General features: G+C 38.8%; 1 protein-coding gene across 2 annotated transcripts in view; it reads left to right on the top strand.

Annotated features, from left to right (window-relative positions):
* Positions 1-5,529: 5,529 nt before the first annotated feature.
* SNW1 (SNW domain containing 1) overlaps positions 5,530-23,953 on the top strand; it is a 32,281-nt gene continuing 13,857 nt past the window's right edge. Inside the window, exons 1-5 of one of the 2 annotated variants that reach the window (XM_032405694.1) lie at positions 5,530-5,625; positions 10,107-10,260; positions 14,185-14,346; positions 23,291-23,386; positions 23,487-23,593. In XM_032405694.1, coding sequence (XP_032261585.1) covers positions 5,612-5,625; positions 10,107-10,260; positions 14,185-14,346; positions 23,291-23,386; positions 23,487-23,593 — 533 coding nt within the window. In that variant the 5' untranslated portion in view covers positions 5,530-5,611. The remainder of the gene's footprint in view (positions 5,626-10,106; positions 10,261-14,184; positions 14,347-23,290; positions 23,387-23,486; positions 23,594-23,953) is intronic. The other variant, XM_032405693.1, reaches the window with a different exon arrangement.

Below are 23,953 nucleotides of genomic sequence, written 5' to 3'. Positions count from 1 at the left end.
TAGTGCTTTAAAGTTGAGTAAAACATATGCACCTACATTACCTCAATTAAGTCCCCAAAATCACTCCATGATATGCATACAGCAGCCAACATGATCAGCATTTTAAGTTTGATAAAATTGGGGCCCAGAGAAGTGTCTTGACTGATGAGGAGAACAAAGGCTAAAGAAATGTAGATAAAATTAAATTTCCTTACAACTTGCAGCCCACTGATAAATTCTGGAGACAGGCCGAGTGTGACATTCCTCCAGGAACTCACAACTGCCTCACTGTTAGTGCTAGAGGCAAAAGGCAACTTTAGCGGGATAACAGCCAGACGTCCAGGATCCCATCAATCTTCTTTAACATATGAAAATCTCTTTAGAACTCTCCTTTATCTCTACCCCCCCCAACTTAAAAGTATATAATCAATCGCTCCTCACAATCACAGTGCAGCTTTTTCTGCCCACAGATCCTGTTCCCCTGCTTTAATAAAACCTTTTTGCACTGAACACATCTCAAGAATTCTTCCTTGACCGTTCACTCCTGGTCCATATCACATCACTGACCACAATAACACAGTCTATTGGTGAAGCCATAGCTTGAATTTATATCTTCAGACTCCTGGATCATGCTTGTTACACTACACGATGTGATCCATAATCCTGCATTTACCAAAATAGGGTTTTTTGTTTTCCTTTTGGCTTATATCCTGTGACAGATAGGATTCTAAGATCTATCCCAAGATCTCCCTCCCTGCTCGCCCTTTACATACATGCCTTGCATTAATCCCTGGGGTGTTAATATGTCATTATAGGGCAAAGTTGACTTTAAGATAAGGAGATTATCTGGATCGGCCTGACCTAATCACTGAGCCCTTTAAAAGCAGAGAGTCTTCTCGGTCTGGTGGCAAGAAGAGAAGGAGATGTGCCCAGCTGGCCTGGAAGAAAGCAAATATCCACAATGGGAAGGGCTTGAGAGTGGCCAGCAGGAGGTGAGGGTGGTCCCGACTGAGAGCACACAAAACAGGGACCTCAATCCTACAACTGCAAGCAACCAAATTCTGCCAACAACAAAAACGCACTTGGGGATGGACTTTTCTGCAGAGCCTCAGCCTGATGAGAATCCAGCCTGGCCAACATCATGATTTCGGCCTGTGATCCCCTGGGCAGAGAACCCAGTCATGCTGTGCCAGGTTCTGACCTACAGAAATGTGAGCTAATAAATGGGTATTGTCTTAAGCCACTAAGTTTGTGACAATTTGTTACATGACAATAGAAAATGAATTCATTTTCCATTTCCTTTCTAACAGTAGGGCAGCAAGAACAAGACCAGGTTTCTTTAATTGTCATACAGTAAAACTGACTTTTTTGGTATACAGTTCTATGAACTTTAACACATGTATAAAAGGCGTATAACCACCATCACAATCAGGATACAGAACAATTCCATCACCCCAAAACACTTCTTGTGGCAGTCACATCTGACCCTCACTGTTAATCTCTGGCAAACACTGATCTGTTCTCTGTCACTAAAATTATGTCATTTCAAGAATGTCATAAATGCAGTTGACCCTTGAACAACATGAGTTTGAACCATGAGGTCCACTTATAGGTGGAATTTAACTAAAATAGGTGTACTGATTCAATACGGTACAGTACTGTAAATGTATTTTCTCTTATGAGTTTTTTTAAGATTGATTGATTGATTTGTCAGAGAGAGAGCACAAGCAGGGGGAGCTGCAGGCAGAGGGAGAAGCAGGCTCCCTGCTGAACAGGGAGCCCGATATGGGGCTCAGGGCTCCATCCCAGGACCCTAGGATCATGACCTGAGCCAAAGGCAGACACTTAACTGACTGAGCCACCCAGGTGTCCCTCTTATGATTTTCTTAATAACATTTTCTTTTCTCTAACTTACCATATTATAAGTTTTAAGTTATTTTATTTCACATTAAGTTATAGTAGTTACATTTTGGGGGAGTCAAAGTTATACAAGGATTTGTGACTGCATGGAGGGTCGATGTCCCTAATGCCTGCATTGCTCAAGGACCAGTGTAATATATAATCTTTTGAGACTGGCTTCTTTCACTCAGCATGATGCCTCTCAGATTCATCTAAGTTGTGTGTATTCATAGTTCCTGGAACGGCAAATTTTTAAAACTCTTTATCTAGAGATTTAAAAACTAGAAAAAAATGGGTTACCTGGCTGGTTCAGTCAGTAGAGCATGCAACTCTTGATCCCAGGGTTGTGAGTTCAAGCCCCACACTGGGTGTACTTTAAAAAAAAAAAAATAGAAAAAAGTACCAAGAATAAAAGGATATTGACACTGGAAGGGATCTTTGATATTATCTGGTCCCACCCTACGCTTTTATAGATAAGGAGTCTATATCCAGTGAGGGTTGAGGACTTGCCCAAGATTGTTCAGGCACAGGAGAGGAGAGAGATTCAATCTTCTTTGCAGTCAAGTAAACCATCAAAATCTATAAAGTGTGATAAATGTTAAGACTTGGGGAGAAACAAGTATTAATGGAGCGCAGAAAATAAATATTGTTTAAACTCCTTTCCATTGTTAATGATAGAGAATCAATTCAAACTAACTTAAAGCCAACAAAATAATTCATTGGCTCACTTAATTTAAAAAATTCAGGATGACTAAATAAATAAATAAATAAATAAATAAATAAATAAATAAATAAAATTCAGGATGGTGCAGTCTTCAGGCACTGCTGAATCCAGGAACTCCCAAAATGTTGTTAGAGGTCTCACCATCTCTCAATCTCTTATTCTCCTCTTTACCCTTTTGGTCTCCTTCTTTCTTGCATGGTGGCCTCATTCTTTCCTGTCACAGGCTCTTGCTATCTGCCAGGATAGATAAATACTGGTAACTCAAGCCTACAATCTTATAGCTTCTGATCCAAAAGGAAGATGGATGCTTTATCTCCAATAATTCCATTGATCAAACCTCTGGCCATTCCTTTTCAGTTTCCTTCACTGGTTTTTCATCTCACCAATCTGCCCTTGAACTGCTTCTCTTCTGTAGCTATACTCATTCCCTAGGTGATCTCATCCAGTATCATCAATTTACATACCATCTACCCCCAAAGGTCTCCAGCCCAGACCTTTCCCCCCACACTTCAAACTTGTATATACAACTGCTTACATGACATCTTTACTTGGCTGTCTTTGTCTAACAACCATTTCAAATATAACATGTTCAAAGCCACACTCCTGATCTTCTCCCACAAACATGACCCTCTTGCAATTTTCCCATCTTAGTAAATGGCAATTCCATCCCTCTAATTTCTCAGACAAAAACCCTCGGGACCATCCTTGATTATTCTCTTTCATACTTCACATCAATTCTATCATTAAAATTTGTTAGTTCTACCTTCAAAATGGATCCAGATTCCAATCTCTTCTTACCATCTCTACTACTACCTCCCTCCCTAAACCATCAGCATCTATCCCCTGAATTATCACAAAAGCCACACAACTGGTCTCCTTCTTTCCTTCCTTGCTTCTTGGAGTTCATTTTCAACACAGCAATCATAAGGATCTTCATAAAACACAAATCAGATCATGTGTCTTCTCTACTCAAAATCTCCAATGTGATTTCTATATACTGCAAAACAGTGATCTCCAAGATATAATAATAAGTGAAAAAAAGGAAGGTGGAGAAAAGTGTGTATGGTATCTACCATTGTCTAAGAAAGAAAGAGAAGCATACAAATATATGTGTGTTTGTGTATATTTTTAAGTGAAGGGATAAACCACAAAATTTTTTTAAAAAGATTATCTATAGGGAGAGGAAGGGAAAATGACAGAAGGGTCAGGGAAAGAATCTAGACTTCTCTAAATGTACTACCTGTTTGGTAAATTTTGGCTTTGAAACCATGTAACTGTTTCACAAAACAATTTTTTTAAGGCAACGCCTAAGAATCCAAAGCAAAAAGAAATAAACCTGACTATCAAATTGGTGGCATAATCTCACAGAGAGGAACTATTCCAAGTGACTGTGTTTATTTATTTTTAAGAAATCTCTACACCCAACATGGGGCTCAGACTTAAAAACCTGAGATCAAGACTTGCATACTCTACCAACTGAGCCTATCAGGTGCACCTCTCCCCAAGTCACTTTGAAGCAATGCAATTTGACTATACACACCTAGAGAGATATACTCTAAGGGCAAAAAGAATTGCAAAAAAAAAAAAGGCAGAAACTTATCAGTAAGCATATGTTTAGTAATCATTTTAGTAATGTTATTCTGAAACTATTTTATATATACCGTAGGATAAAGCAATTATGTTAATTATGTTAATTAATTGTTATTGACATATGTAATTATGTTAATGTCATTAGGCACCAAGATTTTCATAAGAGATATGCATATAAAATCAAAGTTAAGTAAAATCTGTGTAATCCTAAGTTTGCATTGAAAATATTAATATAAATGCATGATGCATTTTCTCAAAAAATATGTGTGTATATCTAAATTTTTTAGATCTGTAGGCTAAAAAGGTTTACAAACAATAATCGGCCCAATAACAATGAACATTTGTAGCATCCAAATCATTTTCTCTAAATATCACTTTCCCACTTAAAGGAGGGCTCCTTGGAGAAATGACTGATTCCAAGTCTGGAGTAGAAAAAATACTAGATGAACCTACAACATCTTGTCACCAGAAATTGAGTCATCTTGGGTAGGGGATGCTGCTTCTGATGCTCAAAGTAGTGTGGTTGGTTTGGGAAAATTCAAAGAGCTGTACACTTACACTATATGCACCTTTCTGTATGTGTGCTATACTGCAACTAAAAGTTTGTATCTACTCTTTATCATGGAAAATATCAAACGTGTTAGTATAATGAACATCCCTTTCCCCATTATCCAGCTTCAACAGTGATCAAAAACGGCTATTCTCATTTCATCTATACTCCACCTACTTCCCTCTCTTCAGTATTGTAAGCAGATTTCATTTATCCTATCGGTTCATCGAGGATTATGTTTAACCCATAATCTACGTAAAACACGTAATATAAAACACGTACATACATAAAAACAGAACATAATACACAAAAGAAGTGTTGTAAAGGTAACTTACCAAGGATCATACAATACCTTCCCAGGAGAGTGTTTTGGGGGTGGGGTGTGGAGGTAGGAGACAGCGTTTAAAGAAAAGTTTCGAGTGTGAATGTTTTTAGAGCGTCCCCAAACTCTCGATTCGACAGTCTCATGATTTCCTATTGTTTTAAAACCCTGTCACCCTTTTATTTAACGTTGCCGTTCCTGGGATACTCTTGTATTGGGGATCCCTACGAGGAGAATGAGACTGAGTGGGGAACAAAATAAGCAGCTTAAAAGGCATCTCACCTTTGTTATTTTGCCTAGGGAACGCCCTATTCTGTCACACTGTACAAGGGATGCATCTGCCTTTCTTAACTGAAGCCCTTATCTCATAACCGCTCAGTCTGGTTAGGACAGAACCGAACTGTACTCTTGTTCAAAGAACTACAAATCCCAGAAGGCCTTTCGGCTGAGGCGCCTGCGCATCGCGAGCTCCTTCCTTTCCCCTCCCCATCAAGGGGAAAGACCCGCCCCGCGGTGCTGTCGCTCGCGCTGGAAGAAGCGGAAGAAGATGGCGCTCACCAGGTGGGTTGTTGATGGGGGTCCTCGATACGGAAGGGTCTGGGAGAACCCACCTTTTTCATTTCTCTGCCCACTGTCTCCGGGCGCTGACCTGGCTCGGGACGCAGAGCGACGTGGGCTGTGACTACGGTTAGGCCCTGCTCCCAGCTTCCGGGGCGACTAGGCCTCACTGAAGCTGGGGTCTTTCCTGAGCAGTTTCCCGGGTTGAGTTCGTCCCCTCACTAGGGCCGAAAGCCTCGGCGTGGCGAATAGTCCTCCGGCCTCAGATGCCAAGGAGTCGCACGTGTTTTTCGCTTGAGCATCTTGGGGTTGTGGAGAGCGCTCCGTCTGGTCCACGGCTCGGGCGGACACGGCGGGGGTGTGGAGGGCAGTGGCTTATTTGAGCGAAGTGAAGCGGCGGGAGCCGACTGCCCGGCTTACCGCCGTGTGTCTGCCGAAGTCTCGCCTGTGCCCCGAAACAAGGATCCCTGAAAAAAAAAGGGGGGGCCGGCACTGAACAGAGATTTTTTTAAATTAGCCACTGGTGGTGGCCACTGTCTACTAATAATGCGCTGCTGCTCCGCACTTTTAACTTTGGACCTTAGAATTTCTTCCGTAGATAGAACCACTTCAGATTTTTGCTGTTCCCAGTTGCCTTGGTAACCGCATGTAAAGTGGTCCCCGCCTTTGAGAAAAAGGTGCTTAACTGGGAGATTCCGAGGAGTTACATAATTCCTACTAGTCCGCGACCTTGTTGCCCCATCTAAGTAGAAAAACTTTCCCTGCGAGTGAAGCAGGAAAAGTTGAGTTGTCAAAGATGGTTGTAAAGAAGGTAACCGTTTTAGGACATAAGCTTGAGCTCCCTAAACACACTTGATTCTCCTCACACTTATTTTTCCTGGCTGATGACAGTTAATCCCACAAAATGTTTTAATCAGAAAATTCTTGGGGGAATTAATTTTGGGTGCCTTGCTCTATCCTAGGGTTTGTGTGTATACAAAAAGAAATCTAACGGTCTTTGCAGGGAAGATGGGGTACAAGACATACAGATATGAAAGAAAGAATAACAGAATGCTCACTTGTGTAATACTAACCTTAAGTGCAAAAGAATTAGATTAAATAAGTTGAATGGACTAGGGAGTTTTCTTTAGTAAATGTTACAAGCAGCAAACATTTGAATGCAAAGATTGCCAGAGTTATGAGGAAAGGTATCGTGGAAAAGGTGGAATTTGAAAAGGACACGGGAAAAATAACAGAGATGTTGTGGGTATTGTGTGCTTAAAATTGCAGTGGTAGAGTGCGGTCTTTAAGTGGCTAGCCTTGAGGACTACATAGTTTTCTGATTTCGTTGAGTTCTGTTTGATATGATTCCAGGTGAAATGTTATTTATCTCCAACATCTACCAAGGATTACTTAACAGCAGGGACTTGACATACTGATGTGTTACAGTATTGGTGTCACCAATTATTGTTACTAAAGATTTAAAATCATACTGATTTAGTTCTCTAAATTCAAGTGTATTTGGGGTTATGTATCTAATAATATCACTTGCATTTAATATGCTTTATTTGGTGAAGGGGAAAGAGTAGACTAAGATGTCTCAACAGTGGCACTGTTGATGTTTTGGACTGGATAATTCATTCTGGTGTGGGGCTGTCCTATGTATAGTAAGATGTTTAGCAGCATCTTTGGCCTCTATCCATTAGATGCCAGTGGCACCCCTCCCCCGTCCCCTCTCCATTCCCTATCCCCAAGACTTGACAAGCATAATGTCTCCAGACATTGTCAAATACCTACATTGTAGTTATTTTGCCCCCCAGTTGAGAACCACTGAGGTAGACTTCTGCTTGCATATGCAACCCACAGCCCACTATGTACTCCTTCCCCCTATCCTGCCACCACAGGAGTGTGCCTCTTTGTGGGAATGTCATCCTTTACAAGAAGCAGCACAGTTAAGACCCTCTGGAAGACTAGAGTATGTTCAGACCCTAATCCAGGCCAAGTTATCTGTTTACTGAATTGTCTAAACTCTTTGCTTTGGCAGGCTGCCTGCCTTTTGATCATATTGGTAACCAGTTCTTCCAGCAGAAGGTAAAGAAAAGAGAAAATAAATAAATATTTTGGCTTCTTTGTAACCATCTTTGTATCCCTCCTATGTATTAGATATACATGGTGTACTGAATATAACTATGGTAGAAGCCCAAAACTTTTGACTCCATTCATCCATCCATTCATTCCTCATTCAGTTAGTATTTGCCAAAGGTCTACCATGTTCCAGACACTATTCTAGTGCTGGTTTTACAGTATTAAACCCGTCTGGCAAACTCCTTTATTTTCAAAGCGCTTATATTCTAGGAGAGACAGACCATATTCGTGTGTGTGTGTGTGTGTGTGTGTGTGTAAACAAATCAATAATGCAATTTCAGGGCACTTGAGTGGCTCAGTCAGTTAAGAGTCTGCCTTCTGTTCAGGTCATGATCCCAGGGTCCTGGGGTAGAGTCCCACATCAGGCTTCTTGTGCAGCGAGGAGCCTGCTTCTCCCTCTGCCTGCCGCTCCCCCTGCTTGTGCTTTCTCGCTCTCTCTTTCTGACAAATAAAATCTTTAAAAAAAATGCGATTTCAGGTAGTAATTACTAGGAATAAAATAAAGATAAAAGGACAGAGTGACTCAAAATGCGGGGCTGCCGTTTTGGATGAGGTGGTCAGAAAACAGCTGTGGGGAGGTATAATTGAGAAGAGACATGAATGCTAAAAAGGAAAGACTGAAAGACCTAGGATGGGGGCACCTGGCTGGTTCAGTCAGTAGAGCATGGGACTGTTGATCTTGGAGTTGTAAGTTCAAGCCCCATGTTGGGTGTAGAGATTACTTATTAAAATCTTTAAATATGAATGAATAAACTGGGGAAGAATTTTCTATAAAAGCGCTATAGGAAAGAATGTTCTGAAATAGAATATTTTATGGCAGATGGAATAGCAAATGTGAAGATCTTGAGATGGCTGAAGGCATATAACATTGTAGTGACATAAAGATGGTGAGTGCAAAGGGCAGAGTGAATTTAGTTCTCCTGCAAACATTTAAGTAGCCCTTGCTGTGAGCTAGACAATGCCTGGAGAGTTAGGGATAAAAGAAGCAGAAGGCATGATTCCTGCAAGTTGCTTAGTCTAGTGAGAAAAAGAAAGGTAAATGAGTAGATGATTCTGATACAGTAAGATGGATGTTATAGTAGTGGTGCATAGGGAGTCTGGTAGGAGCATGGATGGGGGCAACTAACCCAAACTGGAGGAGCTCCGAATAATCAAGTATGTATTGAACAGTATTTAGACACAGTGCCGGGGGTTCATAGATTTTCTTATTTAGTACTTAGAGCAACTCTGTGAGGTAGGTAGTCTTTCGATCTGTCTCTACAGATGAGAAGACAGAGGTTCAGAGAGGTAGGTAACTTACTGGGTTACTACCTGGCATAGGTAGGATTTGAACTCTGGGCTCTTAACCATCACAGTACCTGACTCTCTAGACCGGATTAGATCCCTCTTATGTATGTTGTCATAGCACTCTATACTTTTCCTTCATCATTTAACAGAATTTGTAATTATGGATTTGTATGAGGGATTGTCTCGCCTCTGCAAAACTGTAACCTGTCTTTCTCAGTTTATAGTCTTGCATACCTAGCACAGTACCTACACCCAAGTGATCAGTAAATATTTTGAATAAATAAGTTCTATTGTTTACTCAAATATGCTTACTAGCCAAGAATCACAAAGAAACCTTAACTTTTCCATTAAATGTGTTATTCATTTATTGGGATCCTTTTGTGGTCCTTTGGGGTATCTCTATAATAATATTTATCATACTTCAAAGTTGCTAAGAATTGCTTGGTAGAAAGGCTGCTTTGATTAAAGAATAACAGACTACATCTTTAGAATTTCTGCTTTGAATCTTTGACCTCTTAACTTTTAAATTGCATTCTAAACTAGATACCTTTGGGAAAACACAGTTAAATATGCAACTTGTATTTTCTTTTATCCACCTCTTTGTTACATTCAGTACTAATACTTATTTTTTTGTATTGACACTAAAATAGTTAAAAGTAAGAAGCATAAAAGTAAAGCAGTTAAAAATAAGGAGTATGAAAGTAGTAAAGACACTAAGGCAACCATATACTAGACAGTTGGCCCCTGGGTAATAGAGGATGCTTCCTTGCTTGTTACAAGAAAGCATAAAAACTCAATAGTTTATGGTTTATCTATTATATGAACTATCAATTTTTTTATTCTGGGCACCATTTGCCTGCATCCTAGTCAAACGTTTTTTATTGTATGTCTCTGAGTATTTATTTCTTTTCAGACAAAATGACTGATATTTAACACTGCCGTAAATCATCAAAATGTTTGACCTTCTGCTCAAGGGAAAAAGTATTATAGTAAAATAGTCTCTGATGGCCAAATTGCAATGATCAAATGTAAGAATTTTTTAAAATTCTGACTTTTATTATCTTTGCTTATAGCTTTTTACCTGCACCTACTCAGCTATCTCAGGACCAGCTTGAGGCTGAAGAAAAGGCAAGATCCCAGAGATCACGACAGACCTCACTGGTCTCCTCCCGAAGAGAACCTCCCCCATACGGGTACCGGAAAGGCTGGATACCTCGGTTATTAGAGGTAAGTAATTGTGCTAACGCTTGTAAAATAAATTTAAACCCTAGAACCTCTGCACATGAATACCAATATGCTAGAAATCCTGGTTGTGTGTTCGTAAGACGTGTACTCCCCTTAGGGCACTGATCTTTTTCTTCTGGCTTATTATCGCTGCTTTGTGATCACAAGAGAATTGTATCTGCTTATATCTCTTCTTATGTCCAACTATTAAACATGTACAAAAGAAACTAACATACCCTCTGTAAATCAGCAATTACTGCATATGGAAAATAATGGGAAAGTAGGAGGAGAAAATGAAAGAATGAGTTCCATGTTCGGGTGCCTTTCCCTCCCTTCTCCCTGAACGCACAATGCCACATAACCCTGCAGAGACAGCCTTCCTCCAGGGAAAACTCCAGCAGCATTTCTTTTTCTGATTTCCTTCCCGTTAAGTATAGTGGCAAGAGCACTGGCAAGTAGTTTAAAAGAATAAATAAAAATAAGTGTTTTTGCATCATACCTGTGCTTCTTACTGTTTGTGTGACCCTGGGCAAATCCTGACCTCCCTTCATCTGTTTTCTTGTCTTCAATTTGAGAATGTTTATATAGGTCTAATATACGGATTAGGTAAATTTTTTAAGGTTTAAGAGAATTTGATGGTAGAATTGGAGGCAGTGAGGGAGAAAGAAGAAATCTGGAATGATCTTTTTATATCTCTAGCTTGTTCCCAAAAAACAAACATCTTTGGCAGTACCTGTCCTCCTAGTTACTCTGTATCCTGTACTGCAATTCAATACATATTCCTTTCCCTAATTCCAGGGAAGATTTCCCATGCTTGACCATCTTTTTCATCTAGGGAGAAAAGCAAATATTTGAGACTTAACTATTTTGCTTCCCCGAGACCACTTCCTCTTTGATCAAGCCTTTTTCTTCTCCATCTCTCAATATTCCTTCTTACTCCTGCAAATTTCCTTCCGCCACTTCCCAAGGAAAGTCCCTGCCCTACTAAAATTCTCTGTTCTTATACCATTCATTTTTGTACCCAGGTATTTTCGCTTTATCACTTTGTTACATTTTGTTCTTTTATGGTTGTGATTTTTACCTTACAAATGTGAAGGGCTCATGCCCTTACCTTTTTTTATATGCCTCCAAGTGGTGATCCTAGTGAACTAAGTATTCATTGGACTGAAATTTGTTCTTTGCACCCAATAAGATGCCATCTGTATTCTCAGTCTCTCCCATGTTTAGGATTCCCCCTACCTACCAGAACACTCTATAGAGCCTAGAAGACAAACTCCCAACTAGATCATATCTTCTAAAAAATTTCCTTGTTTTTTTTCTCAGCTCTCCTCTAGACCTTATTAATTCTAATGTGTGAAGGCCAGTCTTACTAAAATTACTATGGGATTGTTGTTGTTGCTTTTGTTTTCACTGATAGTGTAATTTGTGCAAAATAGAAGATTATCAAGGAGGCTATAATGCCCTCTTATCTGGGGCAAAAAGGTAGTGATTGGCATTATCTAAGAGAAGGGTAGTATGTCTCTTTGGAGGGATGCTAGATATTCTTTGTTTGCCTCTCAATAGATTATAAGGCGGGGGTGGCAGGCATCATTTTACATACAACAGAAATCTCATCCATATTTCCATTTCAGCATTATGACATTCAGGGACTATTAACTTCTTAAAATCTTACTTGACTAAAGGTTTCATATATCCTGGTGGAACAGAACAGTTTATTTGAAAATCAAACCAAAATGGCCAGCTAATCTGGAAATACTGTGAATGCTTTTGTAGGGGAGTGAATGTTCTATGCAGAAAGCATTTTGTTCTAGTTTTCAGAGTAAAAGCTATGATTTTCTGGTAAGCTTAATGACCGCATAATGCCACATCCACAGTTCTGAAGTGCTTATTATCTTTCAAGAACCCCAGCAAATCTGAGCATGTGTCAGATTGATGGCGTGGGTACAGGTAGCACCTTTCTCGGGAATGCTTTAACAATTTTCTACCTAATTTATAAGAAAATGTCTCCCTTAGCTTTATTGTTTGTTTTTAAAAAGGTCAAAATTTTTCTTCAGCAAGTCAGCATATTGTACCTAGGAAATCACATGTCCAAGATCTAATGGAATATTTCTTGAAGGAGGAGGTCTTATAAAAGTTGTTATTTTCAGGGCGCCTGGGTGGTCAGTCAGTTAAGCTTCTGCCTTCAGCTCAGGTCATGATCCCAGGGTCCTGGGATGGAGCCCCACATTAGGCTCCTTGCTCAGCGGGGAGCCTGCTTCTCCCTCTCCCTCTGACTGCCGCTCCCTCGCTTGGGGAGTCTCTCTCTGTCAAATAAATAAATAAAACCTTAAAAAAAAGTTGTTCCGTAAAGTTTTTCCATCAAACCTCCTCTAAATGATTGATTTTAATATTTTTTCCTATCTTGTATGTAAGTGATGAATCACTGAATTCTACTCCTGAAACTAATACTGCACTGTATGTTAACTAGCTAGAATTTAAATAAAAATTTAAAAAAAAATTTTTTTCCTATCATTTTTTGGTAGTACTGACTTGCCCTTTTTTGAGCTAAAAGAAGGGAATTTTAGTTCAGTAGAAAATACAAAGTTTTTTGGAGTCAAAAGATCTGAGTTCAAATCCTGCATATGCTAGCTATGACATCTTGGGAAAATCCCTTAACTTGGGCGCCTGGATGGCTCAGTCGTTAAGCGTCTGCCTTCAGCTCAGGTCATGATCCCAGGGTCCTGGGATCGAGCCCCACATCGGGCTCCCTGCTCAGCGGGGAGCCTGCTTTTCTCTCCCTCTCCCATTCCCGCTGCTTGTGTTCCCTCTCTAGCTGTCTCTCTCTGTCAAATAAATAAATAAAATCTTAAAAAAAAAAAAAAAATCACTTAACTTTTCTAAACTTGAATTTTTTCCATAGGAAAATATGAGATGTTGAAGAAATACAAGAATTAAATGAGTGTGGATTATATTTTGTACATTATAATAAGGTCCTAAGCAAATATTACTAAATTTAACAAAATTATTTAAAAATTATATTTAATATTCCTTTGTGTATTTGATGAGCTACTTTTTTTTTGTAAGGCTAAACTTCATCAACAGGCTTTACTTAGCTTGTTCTACTTTAGAAGTCTTAGTTCTCTCTTCTAAATAATTGTATACAGTCACCATTAGAAAAATGGTGAACTCATTTCTTGAGCCTTCCTATTCTGTTTATTTGCTTCTCGTGGAACATGAATAAATACATTATGAAAGTCTGGTTCCAAGAAAAAATTCTTTACATTTCTGCGCAATTATAGCTTGAATGGTTACTCACTAAGAAAATTATATATGCTAAAACTAAAAATCTTTTCCTTGTCCTAAACACTGTCCTTAATTTCTTAATATATATAAACATATAAAAATCTAGATTTGTTGCCATGGTTTAGAAGCCCTTTCATGATCTGGTGTTTGTCTACCCATGCAAGCTTATCACCTGTGTGTCTGCTCCTCTGTCCTCAGCAGGCTCCAGCCCCACATCGGGGCTTGTTTCCTAGACCCACATCCACTTGTTTCCTAGAACATTCCAAGTTCATTCTTGCAGCAGGGCCTTCACACTATTTGCTCTGCCTAGAAAATGCTTCCCTCAGATCTTCCTATGCCTGATTTCTCATTATTCAGGCTTTAGCTCATGTTACTTCTTCACAAAGGCCGTCCCTGCCCTATTGAAAGTAGCCTCTGTTTGCAGTCCCATTATATTTTCAAGACATTTATCACAAGCCAAAGATTAGGCTTTTTATATCTGTGCCCACTAGGATGTACACTGTACAAGACCAGGGACCTCTGTTTTCTTTATTGCTATATCTCTAGCATCTAGCATAACAACATCTCGATAATTGTTGAATGAATGAATGTATCTTGAATCTGAAATTACAATTAAATATTCTTATTTTTCTTTTTAATACATAGGATTTTGGAGATGGAGGTGCTTTTCCAGAGATCCATGTGGCCCAGTATCCACTTGATATGGGGCGAAAGAAAAAAATGTCAAATGCACTGGCCATTCAGGTGGATGCTGAAGGAAAAATTAAATATGATGCAATTGCTCGGCAAGGACAGTCAAAAGACAAGGTAATCCTCTCAATGATAAATATCTTTTGAAGACGTTTTTTGTTTGTTTGTTTTTGTTTTTTATTGTGTGTAAATGGTACATATCTGGCCATTTAGTTTTATTAAAAGTAGCAATGAGGGGCACCTGGGTGGCTTAGTCGGTTAAGCCTCCAACTCGGCTCAGGTCATGATCTCAGGGTCCTGGGATCAAGCCCCGTGTTGGACTCCACGCTCAGTGGGGAGTCTGCTTGAGGATGCTCTCTGTCTCTCTCCCTCTCCCTCTGCCCCTCCCCTTGCTCGTGCGCTCTCATGCTCTCTCAGAATTAAAAAAAAAAAGTAGCCAATGAAATATACTTAGGCTAACTGAAGATAGGACTTCATAACAATATGAACAATATTATGACTTCATAATAGTAATGACTTTTTCCTTTGAAGTCTCCCAAATTGATGAAAACTTATATATACTTGGGGTTTTCATCTATTTGTTTAACATTTTAAAAACAATTTGAAATTGTTAAATTCTAATTATTTTAAGCTCTTTTATAGTACTAACAGTTTTTAAATGCTAGAAAATTGTTCAAAATCTACAATTCTAGCACCCCACAAAAAAAAAAATTATTTTTTTTGTATAGTCTTCTGATTCTTTCTCGTGAACTTACAAAGTACTTACATAGATATTTAATTACTTTAACAGTTCATTTGAATTACACAAACTTTTTTCTCCCTTAAGTATAAGACTGGCACTTGCTATCCAGATTTATGATGGCCCTGCTTACAAAGTAATCCAAAGACCAAAAATAAAATTTACTTAAAATAATCTCATCACAGAGCAGCTATACTCAGAGCCAGGGAACTGTTTTTAAGAAGACCTAGTTTTTTCCCTTGTAAATAAGTGCTCCACATAAAGGTAAAGATATCTTTAGAATTGAAGATGTTGGGAAAAATACTTGAGAACCTTCAGTACCTGTCCTTTGTCTCGCTGTCCTGGAAACATTTTCATTTTACCCTCTACAATAGCACTAATGACAGCCCATCCTCTGCTCCTGCATCAGGGTCCCTGAGTTCTTAGGGAAAACAGTTTCACTGTCATGCAAATCTTGGGTTTCAACTGGGCTCCCTCGGTGTTCCTCCAACCTCTAGCTCCTCCTCCTCTCCATCTCCTCTCAGCTTAACAGGTGACTAGGTGACATCTGTTTGCATATAAAGACTAGTGGAAGAAAATTGTCTGCTTTCTTTATCCTACATGTGGCTTTCTGTCTTGACCTTTCCTTTTGTCTCTATAAGAAAGCTCTTGTATCTAAACCTAATCTTGCCAGATGTGCTGTAGTGTATCCTGGATCTCATTCCTTACCCTCTCCTTTACAGCCTCACTTTTTCTTTATTCTTCTTGTTAACCATGACTTTCACCTCCCCTCCTTTACTGGCTCCTTCCTGTGAGCTTTTAAATATGCTTGCTTTTCTCATCTCATCTTTTGTAAGAAAATTCTTCCCTGACTACCCTCAGGACTCTCTCTAGCTACCACCAAATTTCCACCTAGTTTTCTTCACTTGTCTTCAAGCTTTTTGCTTGTTATCTGTTCTCTCTACTTCTTCACTTTCTTTCATTCTTCATTTCACTGTAATAGAGCCTCACCTCAGCCAGTCTGCTGAGATAAACTCTGGCAAAAGTCTCTAGACTTTGTTTCTCACAACATCATCTCTTTGACTAATCTAATTTATTCCCTTGGCTAAAATTGCCACTTACTTTGGTGACTGTTGGATCTGTGTCTCCAGCCCAGTTTTCTCTCCTGGGCTCTAGGTCCTTCTATCTTAGTGTCTGCAAGGGCAAAGCTATTAGATTTTCCCAAAGCACTGCTCATCAAACCCAAACCTAAGTGGATAATATTCCACTTAATCTACCTTCTCTATTCTCTAACTCAGCGACTTGCAGTGATAACTTCTGATTGACTATGCTAAAAGTCTGGGAGTTCTTTTTTCCCATTATTTTAATGATTTTTTTTTAAATAATAATAAGTTCTTACTGTAGAAGATATCAACAGTACATAAGTATGTATATACAGTTCTGCCTACTTCTCCCACTTCACTTCCTAGAGGTAAGTACTGTTACTATAATGATATACATCCTTCCAGATCTTTGTTATGGATTTAGATATTGATGTATACATATTCCCACTTTATATACAAACACACAAACATCTTTTTTTACATGAATGAGATTTTAATATTCATAACTTTCATAGACTTGCTTTTTTTACTTAATATGTTCTGAAGATTTTTATTAGTATATATAGGTCTGCTTTATTTTTTTTTTTTTTAAGATTTATTTATTTTAGGGAGAGAGTATGTGCACGGGGAGGGGGAGGGGCAGAGGGAGAGAGAGAATCTCAAGCAGACTCTGCACTGAGCATGGAGCCCAACACGGGGCTCAATCTCATGACCCTGAGATCATGACCTGAGCCAAAACCAAGAGTCAGAGGCTTAACCGACTGAGCCACCCAAGCGCCCTAGTCTGCTTTATTTTTAAAAGATCTATATATAATTCCATGGTGTGCTTAGGCCTGAATTTTTATTTTTAAGCATTGGTTGTTTCTTAAAAAAAAAAAAAGCATTGGTGGTTTCTAATTTTTTACTTTTCAGGCAGTACTGTATTCAAGATCCATGTACAAATACCTTTTTGCACATGAATATTTGTGTAAAATAAATTCTTAGTGGACTTACTGGGTCAAAGGATATTCAGATGTCAGATGTGACACATAAAGCTATGTGTTCTCTAAAAAGACTTTGCTGAACACTCATTCCATTCCTTTGTGTTTCCCTTAGGCCCTCCATCTGTTTGGTCACCATGATTTATCTTCTTAACACTTCCCAAGTATATGCCCTTCTCTGCTACTTAATTCAGGCCCTTATCATTTCTTGCTTTATTTACCACAGCAGAGTCTGAACCCATCTCCTTGGCATTTGTTCTGCCTGCCTAGAAAAACAGATTCATCCTTGTTTATTTGTTTAGCTTTCTCTCTCTCTCTCTCTCCACACACACAGACACACACACACACACACACACACACACACACAAGTGTGCATGCTTAAAATCTTTCCACGGCCTTTAAGGTAACCAGCCAAGCTCCTTATGGCACACTTGACCCCTTCCTTACCTTTCTAGCCTAGCCTCAACTCTCATGACCACAATACTGAAATCCAAAAGTAAAAAGTCCAGTTTTAGCCATTCTGTTTATTTTCAGTACAAAATAATCACCATTGTGCGTGGTTGTTAAAGAAGAAAAAACTTTCATGGCGCCCAGCTGGCTCAGTCGATGGAACATACACAACTGTTGATCTTGGGGTTGTGAGTTCGAGCCCCTACACTGGGTGTAGAGATGACTTAAACATTTTTTTAAATCTTTTAAAAAAAGAAGAAAAAGCTTTCAGGCATTTTCTGTAAAGATCTGCTGTGAGGAACTACTGGCAGCTTCCCTAATATGGCACGTTCTGTCTTACCATGGGAACTTCCTGGGCATGCCCTCCTGTGCATGGGAAAGCCCTCCCCCTATTCTTCGACTCATTTCTGTTGCTTTCAAATCGCAGCTCGCTCTTCACTGTTTCAGGGTACTCCTCCTAAGCTTCTTTGGCTATATGGGGTTTCCTTTCTTCCTCTTCCCTATGTTTATCATAGCAGTCATCACCTTTCGCTGTGCTTAACCTTTCACCACTATCTATGTCATTTGACTGTAAGCTCTATGAGGACAGAGATTATATCTTTAGGATTCCTCTTTGGCATCTAACTTAGTGCTTGAGATTTTGGTACACAGACATTCATCAGTTATTATTGGAGAAGCAATAGCAGTTTTCATTGAATAACAGAAAACCACTTCTGAGCCAGTAGGGAAGCATAGTTGATTCCTGCAAAAGGAAAAATAGGTCCCTATACAGCAGGACATACACTGTAAATGTCCCCTGTGCCGTGGAGGCCTTCACTGGGCTTTAACTGCCTTTCTTTTGATACATCTCTTCTTCTTTGGAATAATCACTATTCTTTATTGGTATGTACTGCCTCTCCTCTCACTGGTTAGGAAAAAGCAAAACTTTAGGACAGTAGTTTGGTATTGGCAGGTTGATAATTTTGAATGACATACCGTTTTAGCCCATTTTGCATTAAATTTCAAGATTGGAAACCACAAATTTTCTCTGATGCCCAGAGAATGTCTGAAAGTTTTTTTCATTCTCTAACATGTTGGTAATTATTTTGTTTTGAAAGTAGAGTAGAAATGTTAGAACTGTTTATTTTTAGATTTCCGTATTCTGGCCGAAAAGGTCTTTAAAGTAATATTCCTTTGTACGCTGAAAGCTTTACATGTTTGTCTATAATGCAGCCACTACAGTTGAATCCAAAACTAGTAGTTTATAGAGGTACCACTCAGAGGTTCAACCCTGATTCTAACCCTAATCCTAATGGGGGAAGCTATGCATGTGTAGGGATAGGAGGTATATAGGAAATCTCTGTACCTTACTCTTAATTTTGCTGTGAACCTAAAACTGCTCTAAAAACATAAAGTCTTTAAACACACACCCACACACAATGAAGATTTTTTAACAGAATGAGCAGGGCACTGAATGAATTGAGAAGAAAGATAGTGAATAGAGTGGCTACTTGGACTGTTCTAACATTGTTCCTGGTGGATGTATTTCCTTGCTGGACTTTATGCCCTGGAATATACATTTGAGCTTCTTACACAAATTTAATAAATAAGTATTTCAATTTTTTAAAAAGTGGGTGGGTTAATGCATGAAGTTTTTGAATGCATTTAATAATTCAACATTAACTGAGTATATGTTGGCAAATGCATGTTGGAGGAGGGGGACACTTCTTGATTGTTTGGGACTGTCTTGAACAGTGTATAATGTTTAGCATGACTGCCACTACCTATTAAATGCCTGTAGTGCCTTGGAGGAGGCAGCAATGCCCTGTTATAAAACCACTGATTTTCCTGTTTTAGAAGTAGGGATTGGCTACTAAATGTGGCTTTAAAATGGGGCTTTAAAAATTTATTATCATTCAGGAGGCTGATATTCAGGTCTTTGGCATAGGATGAAAACAGTTTATTGGATTATTGAATTTACATTATAGTGCAAAGATTTCTGATTTATGTCAGAGGGATCTGGTTTTCTTCAGAAACCTGAGAGTTCTCACTGAAATATTAATAGTGAAAGGTCAAGAATGGTAAATGCTAGCCGTGGGTATAAGAGATTAAGAAAAAAGGCAAGATTGCAAGGGATAATATTCTAGGGCAAGTCTAAGGCCATAGAGCTCTCTACATGTAAAATAAATACTGTATACACAAGACTTATAGTAATACAAAATTGGTAGGGAAAAACATTTCTTGAATTAAATTTTGATGGAACTAAATCCTTTTTTCCCCCCAGTTGTGACTTGAGTGATAAATCTTGAAATAAAAAGCCTTGATGTTTACATTTTTCCTTCTGAAATAGTTCTATGGGAAATGTTACATACATGATAAAGAATGCCTTCAGCCCCTTCCTCCCCCCCAAATTCCTCCCCCCCAAAAAATAACTCCCAGCAGCTTTAAACCGACGCCAAGATAAATTGTATTTTGCCTTGTTCATATGATTTCACAAACAAGCTAAGTCTAAAGATGGTGTTTCCTTTTTACCCCCCAAATTGGTGAATATGTTGACAGATTTATCCTGTCAGGTCAGTCCAGTCCTTTGCCAGTTTTCAGTAATAAAAATAAAGTTTCACAGATGAGTTATTGCTTTATATCGTTCACACAGCTCATTTGTGCTCCTCATACCTTCTAGAGTATATTGTATTTTTTCAGATAACCCTCCCTAGCCCCTTTGCCTCCTGGGATATACTGAGTTTCTTCAGCACATTTGGTCTCAAGCAATAAAAATTTGGGGTTTTATAGTTAATTACCATGGAGGAATCTTGCTCTTCAGACGTCCTTCACTCAGCTTTGTGAGATGCTAGAATCTTATTGATGTTCACTTAAAGGGTTATTAACTTTGGAATACCCAAATAAGAAGCAGCAAATGGCTCTTGCATGCTAAATTAGTATTGAGACTTTATGTTGAGCATATATGACTACCAGGGAGCCATTTACATAGAATCCCTTCCTGTAATGATTGCTGTGTAAAAGTAATTAACTCTTCATAGTCTAGATATTATTTTCTAGAGTATTGTTATGTAATTTTAAACTCATGTGGTACAGATTTTTCAATCTTGAAAAGAAGACTTTTGAGGTCAGTTACTAGCTGTGTGATCTTAATGTACTGAGCCTCACTCTTGTCCCCAGAGTGAGTTTTAGGTCCCTTCCAAATGAACACTGAGAGGATGGTGACACTAGCAGCTCACATATCAGTGGTCATGTTTTGTGGTAAACTGTCTACACTTTCTTTCCTGATCCTTTGTCTCATTCCTGAGAAAAACAAGCTAGAGGTTTCTCTGTAGCCATGAGATATTTTTTTCTGGGAAATCCACAGATTATAGAGAACCTTCTGTAGGGCCTACAATATCATCACCTTTAGCATAGAATTGAGCATCTCTAAAATTCATATATTCATTCATTTGTACAGAAAATATTGACTTGAATGCCTCCTGTGGACCAGGCATTGTTACAGGCCCTGGAGATAACTTTAATGAATAAGAGATTCCTCATCAGTAACATAGGTATAATCATTGTACATACCTCAGGGTTGATAGAAAAGTTCAGGTAGTTAATATATATAAAGCAAAAGAAGAGTGGCACAGAATAAGTGCTTAATAAATTTTACCTATTATTATTACTTTAATAGAGATACAGATAAACAAGTAAAATGGGAAATAATTTCATACTGTGAGCAATGCTTTGAAGACAGTACTCAAAGAGTGCTGTGACACTGAGTGATTGGGTGGGGAAGGGTTGCTTTAGCGTGGTAGTCAAGACAGGCCTCATCAATGCATTCATGACCTTTGAACTGAAACTCAGAGCTTGAGAATTCACATGAAGAACTAGGAACAACACTTTTAAGGCCCAGAATTCCGGGGGGAAAGCATGTTGTGTTCAAAAAACAGGAAGAGCTAATGTGATTGAAGCATAATGAATGAGGAAGTGAGAGGTACAGGGGGAGATTAAAGCTGTAGGCAAAGCCAGGTCAGGTTGTATAGGCCAGGAAGTATTTTTTTTTTAAGATTTTATTTTATTTATTTGAGTGAGAGAGGGAGCACAAGAGGGGGTAGGGTCAGAGGGAGAAGCAGACTCCCTGCTGAGCAGGGAGCCCGATGCGGGACTCAATCCCAGGACTCCGGGATCATGACCTGAGCCGAAGGCAGTTGCCACCCAGGCGCCCAGCCAGGAGTTATTTTTTGCTTTGTTGTTTAGAATAAGAAATTAAGAATAGCCTGCATTTCCTTTAAGCTATTTTTTGGTAAAGATTTTTTTTATTTATTTAATTATTTATTTATTTATTTATTTATTTACTTATTTATTTATTTATGAGAGAGATTGAGAGTGGAAGCAGAGGGGGAGGCAAGCAGACTCCACACTGAGCATGGAGCCCCATGTGGGGATTGATCTCACCACTCTGAGATCATGAAATGAACCGAAATCAAGAGTCGGATGCTTGAGGTGCCTGGGTGGCTCAGTCGTTAATCATCTGCCTTCGGCTCAGGTCATGATCCCAGAGTCCTGGGATCGAGCCCTGCATCAGGCTCCCTGCTCAGCGGGGAGCTTGCTTCTCCCTCTCCCACTCCCCCTGCTTGTGTTCCCTCTCTCGATATATATTTGACAGAGAGAGCACAAGCAGAAGGAGAGAGAGGGAGAAGCAGGCTCCCTGCTGAGCAAGGAGCCCGATGTGGGACTCGATCCCAGGACCCTGGGATCATAACCCGGGCCGAAGGCAGCCACTTAACTGACTGAGCCACCCAGGTGTCCCAGAGGTACTGGAAATTTAACAAATAAACAGCATTCTAGATTTTGCTGCTTGAGTCAGGAATTTTTGATACACATATAAAGAACAACTAGGGAATATGAAAGAAAACCAAATTCCCAGGTACTTAAGACCTTCAAGAATTACTACTATAAACCAAAGTCTTATATCAATAATTGCATTCTACCATGACATTCCTTAAAAATAGCTTAAAGGAGGGGTGCCTGGGTGGCTCAGTCAATTAAGCATCTGACTTTTTTTTTTTAAGATTTTATTTATTTATTTGACAGAGAGATATATATCGAGAGAGGGAACACAAGCAGGGGGAGTGGGAGAGGGAGAAGCAAGCTCCCCGCTGAGCAGGGAGCCTGATGCAGGCTACCACATCAGTGTCAGCTTCATAGAAACATGGTGAGCCCAGTAGAAATTATAGCCGTCCTAAATTTGGATAATGAGTATAAAATAAGTTGTGTATATAGAATATGTTTTGGTTTTCCTTTTTTTTCTTTTGCCCCACAGAAGAAAGTGTTCTGGGTTTTTTGACCATGGCACGTGTTCATTTTCTTAGTCTGTGAATAGAGTTGATGCCAGAAAAGACAAACATTATAAGTAGAGTGAGGTCAATGAAATTTTCCAGGCCCAGTGAATTTGAAAATTATTTGGTAACCTGACTTAAATTCTGATGAGCTTGTAATCCAAGATAATGGTGCTATAGACAATTTATATCATCATTAATTTCAAGTCTTAGCCTCAAAAATACGGATCACTGATGCATAAGATTTTGTTGGCGCAATTTATTTGGATACTGACTTGATTAGAAGATCTCAAATAATTTAAATGCATGAGGTCAAAGGAAAATTATTAACTTATATAGCCAGGGCAGTAATTTGTGTATATATTTTAAGCTTCCTTGGTTTTAAAATCTAAAAGACAAAATCTGTGTCCTAAATTTATAAGTGTGCTGACTTCTGAAATTATTTAATGAGGTTGCTTCTTTTCATTCTCTGCTTTTCTTGAGCCTGCTTGTGTTTGAACATTTTAGGTCATTTATAGCAAGTATACTGACCTGGTTCCCAAGGAAGTCATGAATGCAGATGACCCAGACCTGCAAAGACCTGATGAAGAAGCCATTAAAGAGGTAATAGGATATTGAGAGAGAGAGAGATATAAGTATTTTAGATGACTTTCTACATCTTTATTAACTTTCAAACCACTCAATATGGTATTTCTTATTTCAGATAACAGAAAAGACAAGAGTAGCCTTAGAAAAATCTGTATCACAGAAGGTTGCTGCAGCCATGCCAGTTCGAGCTGCTGATAAACTGGCTCCTGCTCAATATATTCGGTATGATCTTGCCTGGAAGTCTTGGTTTCACGTCGGACTTGATTGGGATTGGGGGTCCTGGTATTCTTTCACTATCCTACTTAGTCACAGTTGAAAATGTAATTTTTTGAATAATGACCTGAAGCCTATTGACTCTGTGCAGACTATTGAAAGCAGAATTTTTTAAAGATATCTACTTAGAAGATATTTAGCTATTAGGCTATTTTCAAAATATATTTTTTGTTTTTAGAAATTAATAATTACAGCATATGATCCAAACTGCAAATATTACTTATAGTTTCCCATTTGTATATAATAGGCTTTATATAACATATATTTATATAATATTATGTCATAATTACTATATAATAGTAGTTATAT

The sequence above is a fragment of the Phoca vitulina genome, unplaced genomic scaffold (genome assembly GCF_004348235.1).
Source record: "Phoca vitulina isolate PV1807 unplaced genomic scaffold, GSC_HSeal_1.0 scaffold7, whole genome shotgun sequence".
In the NCBI taxonomy this organism is placed as follows: domain Eukaryota; kingdom Metazoa; phylum Chordata; class Mammalia; order Carnivora; family Phocidae; genus Phoca; species Phoca vitulina.
This window is presented reverse-complemented; position numbering and strand designations above follow the sequence as displayed.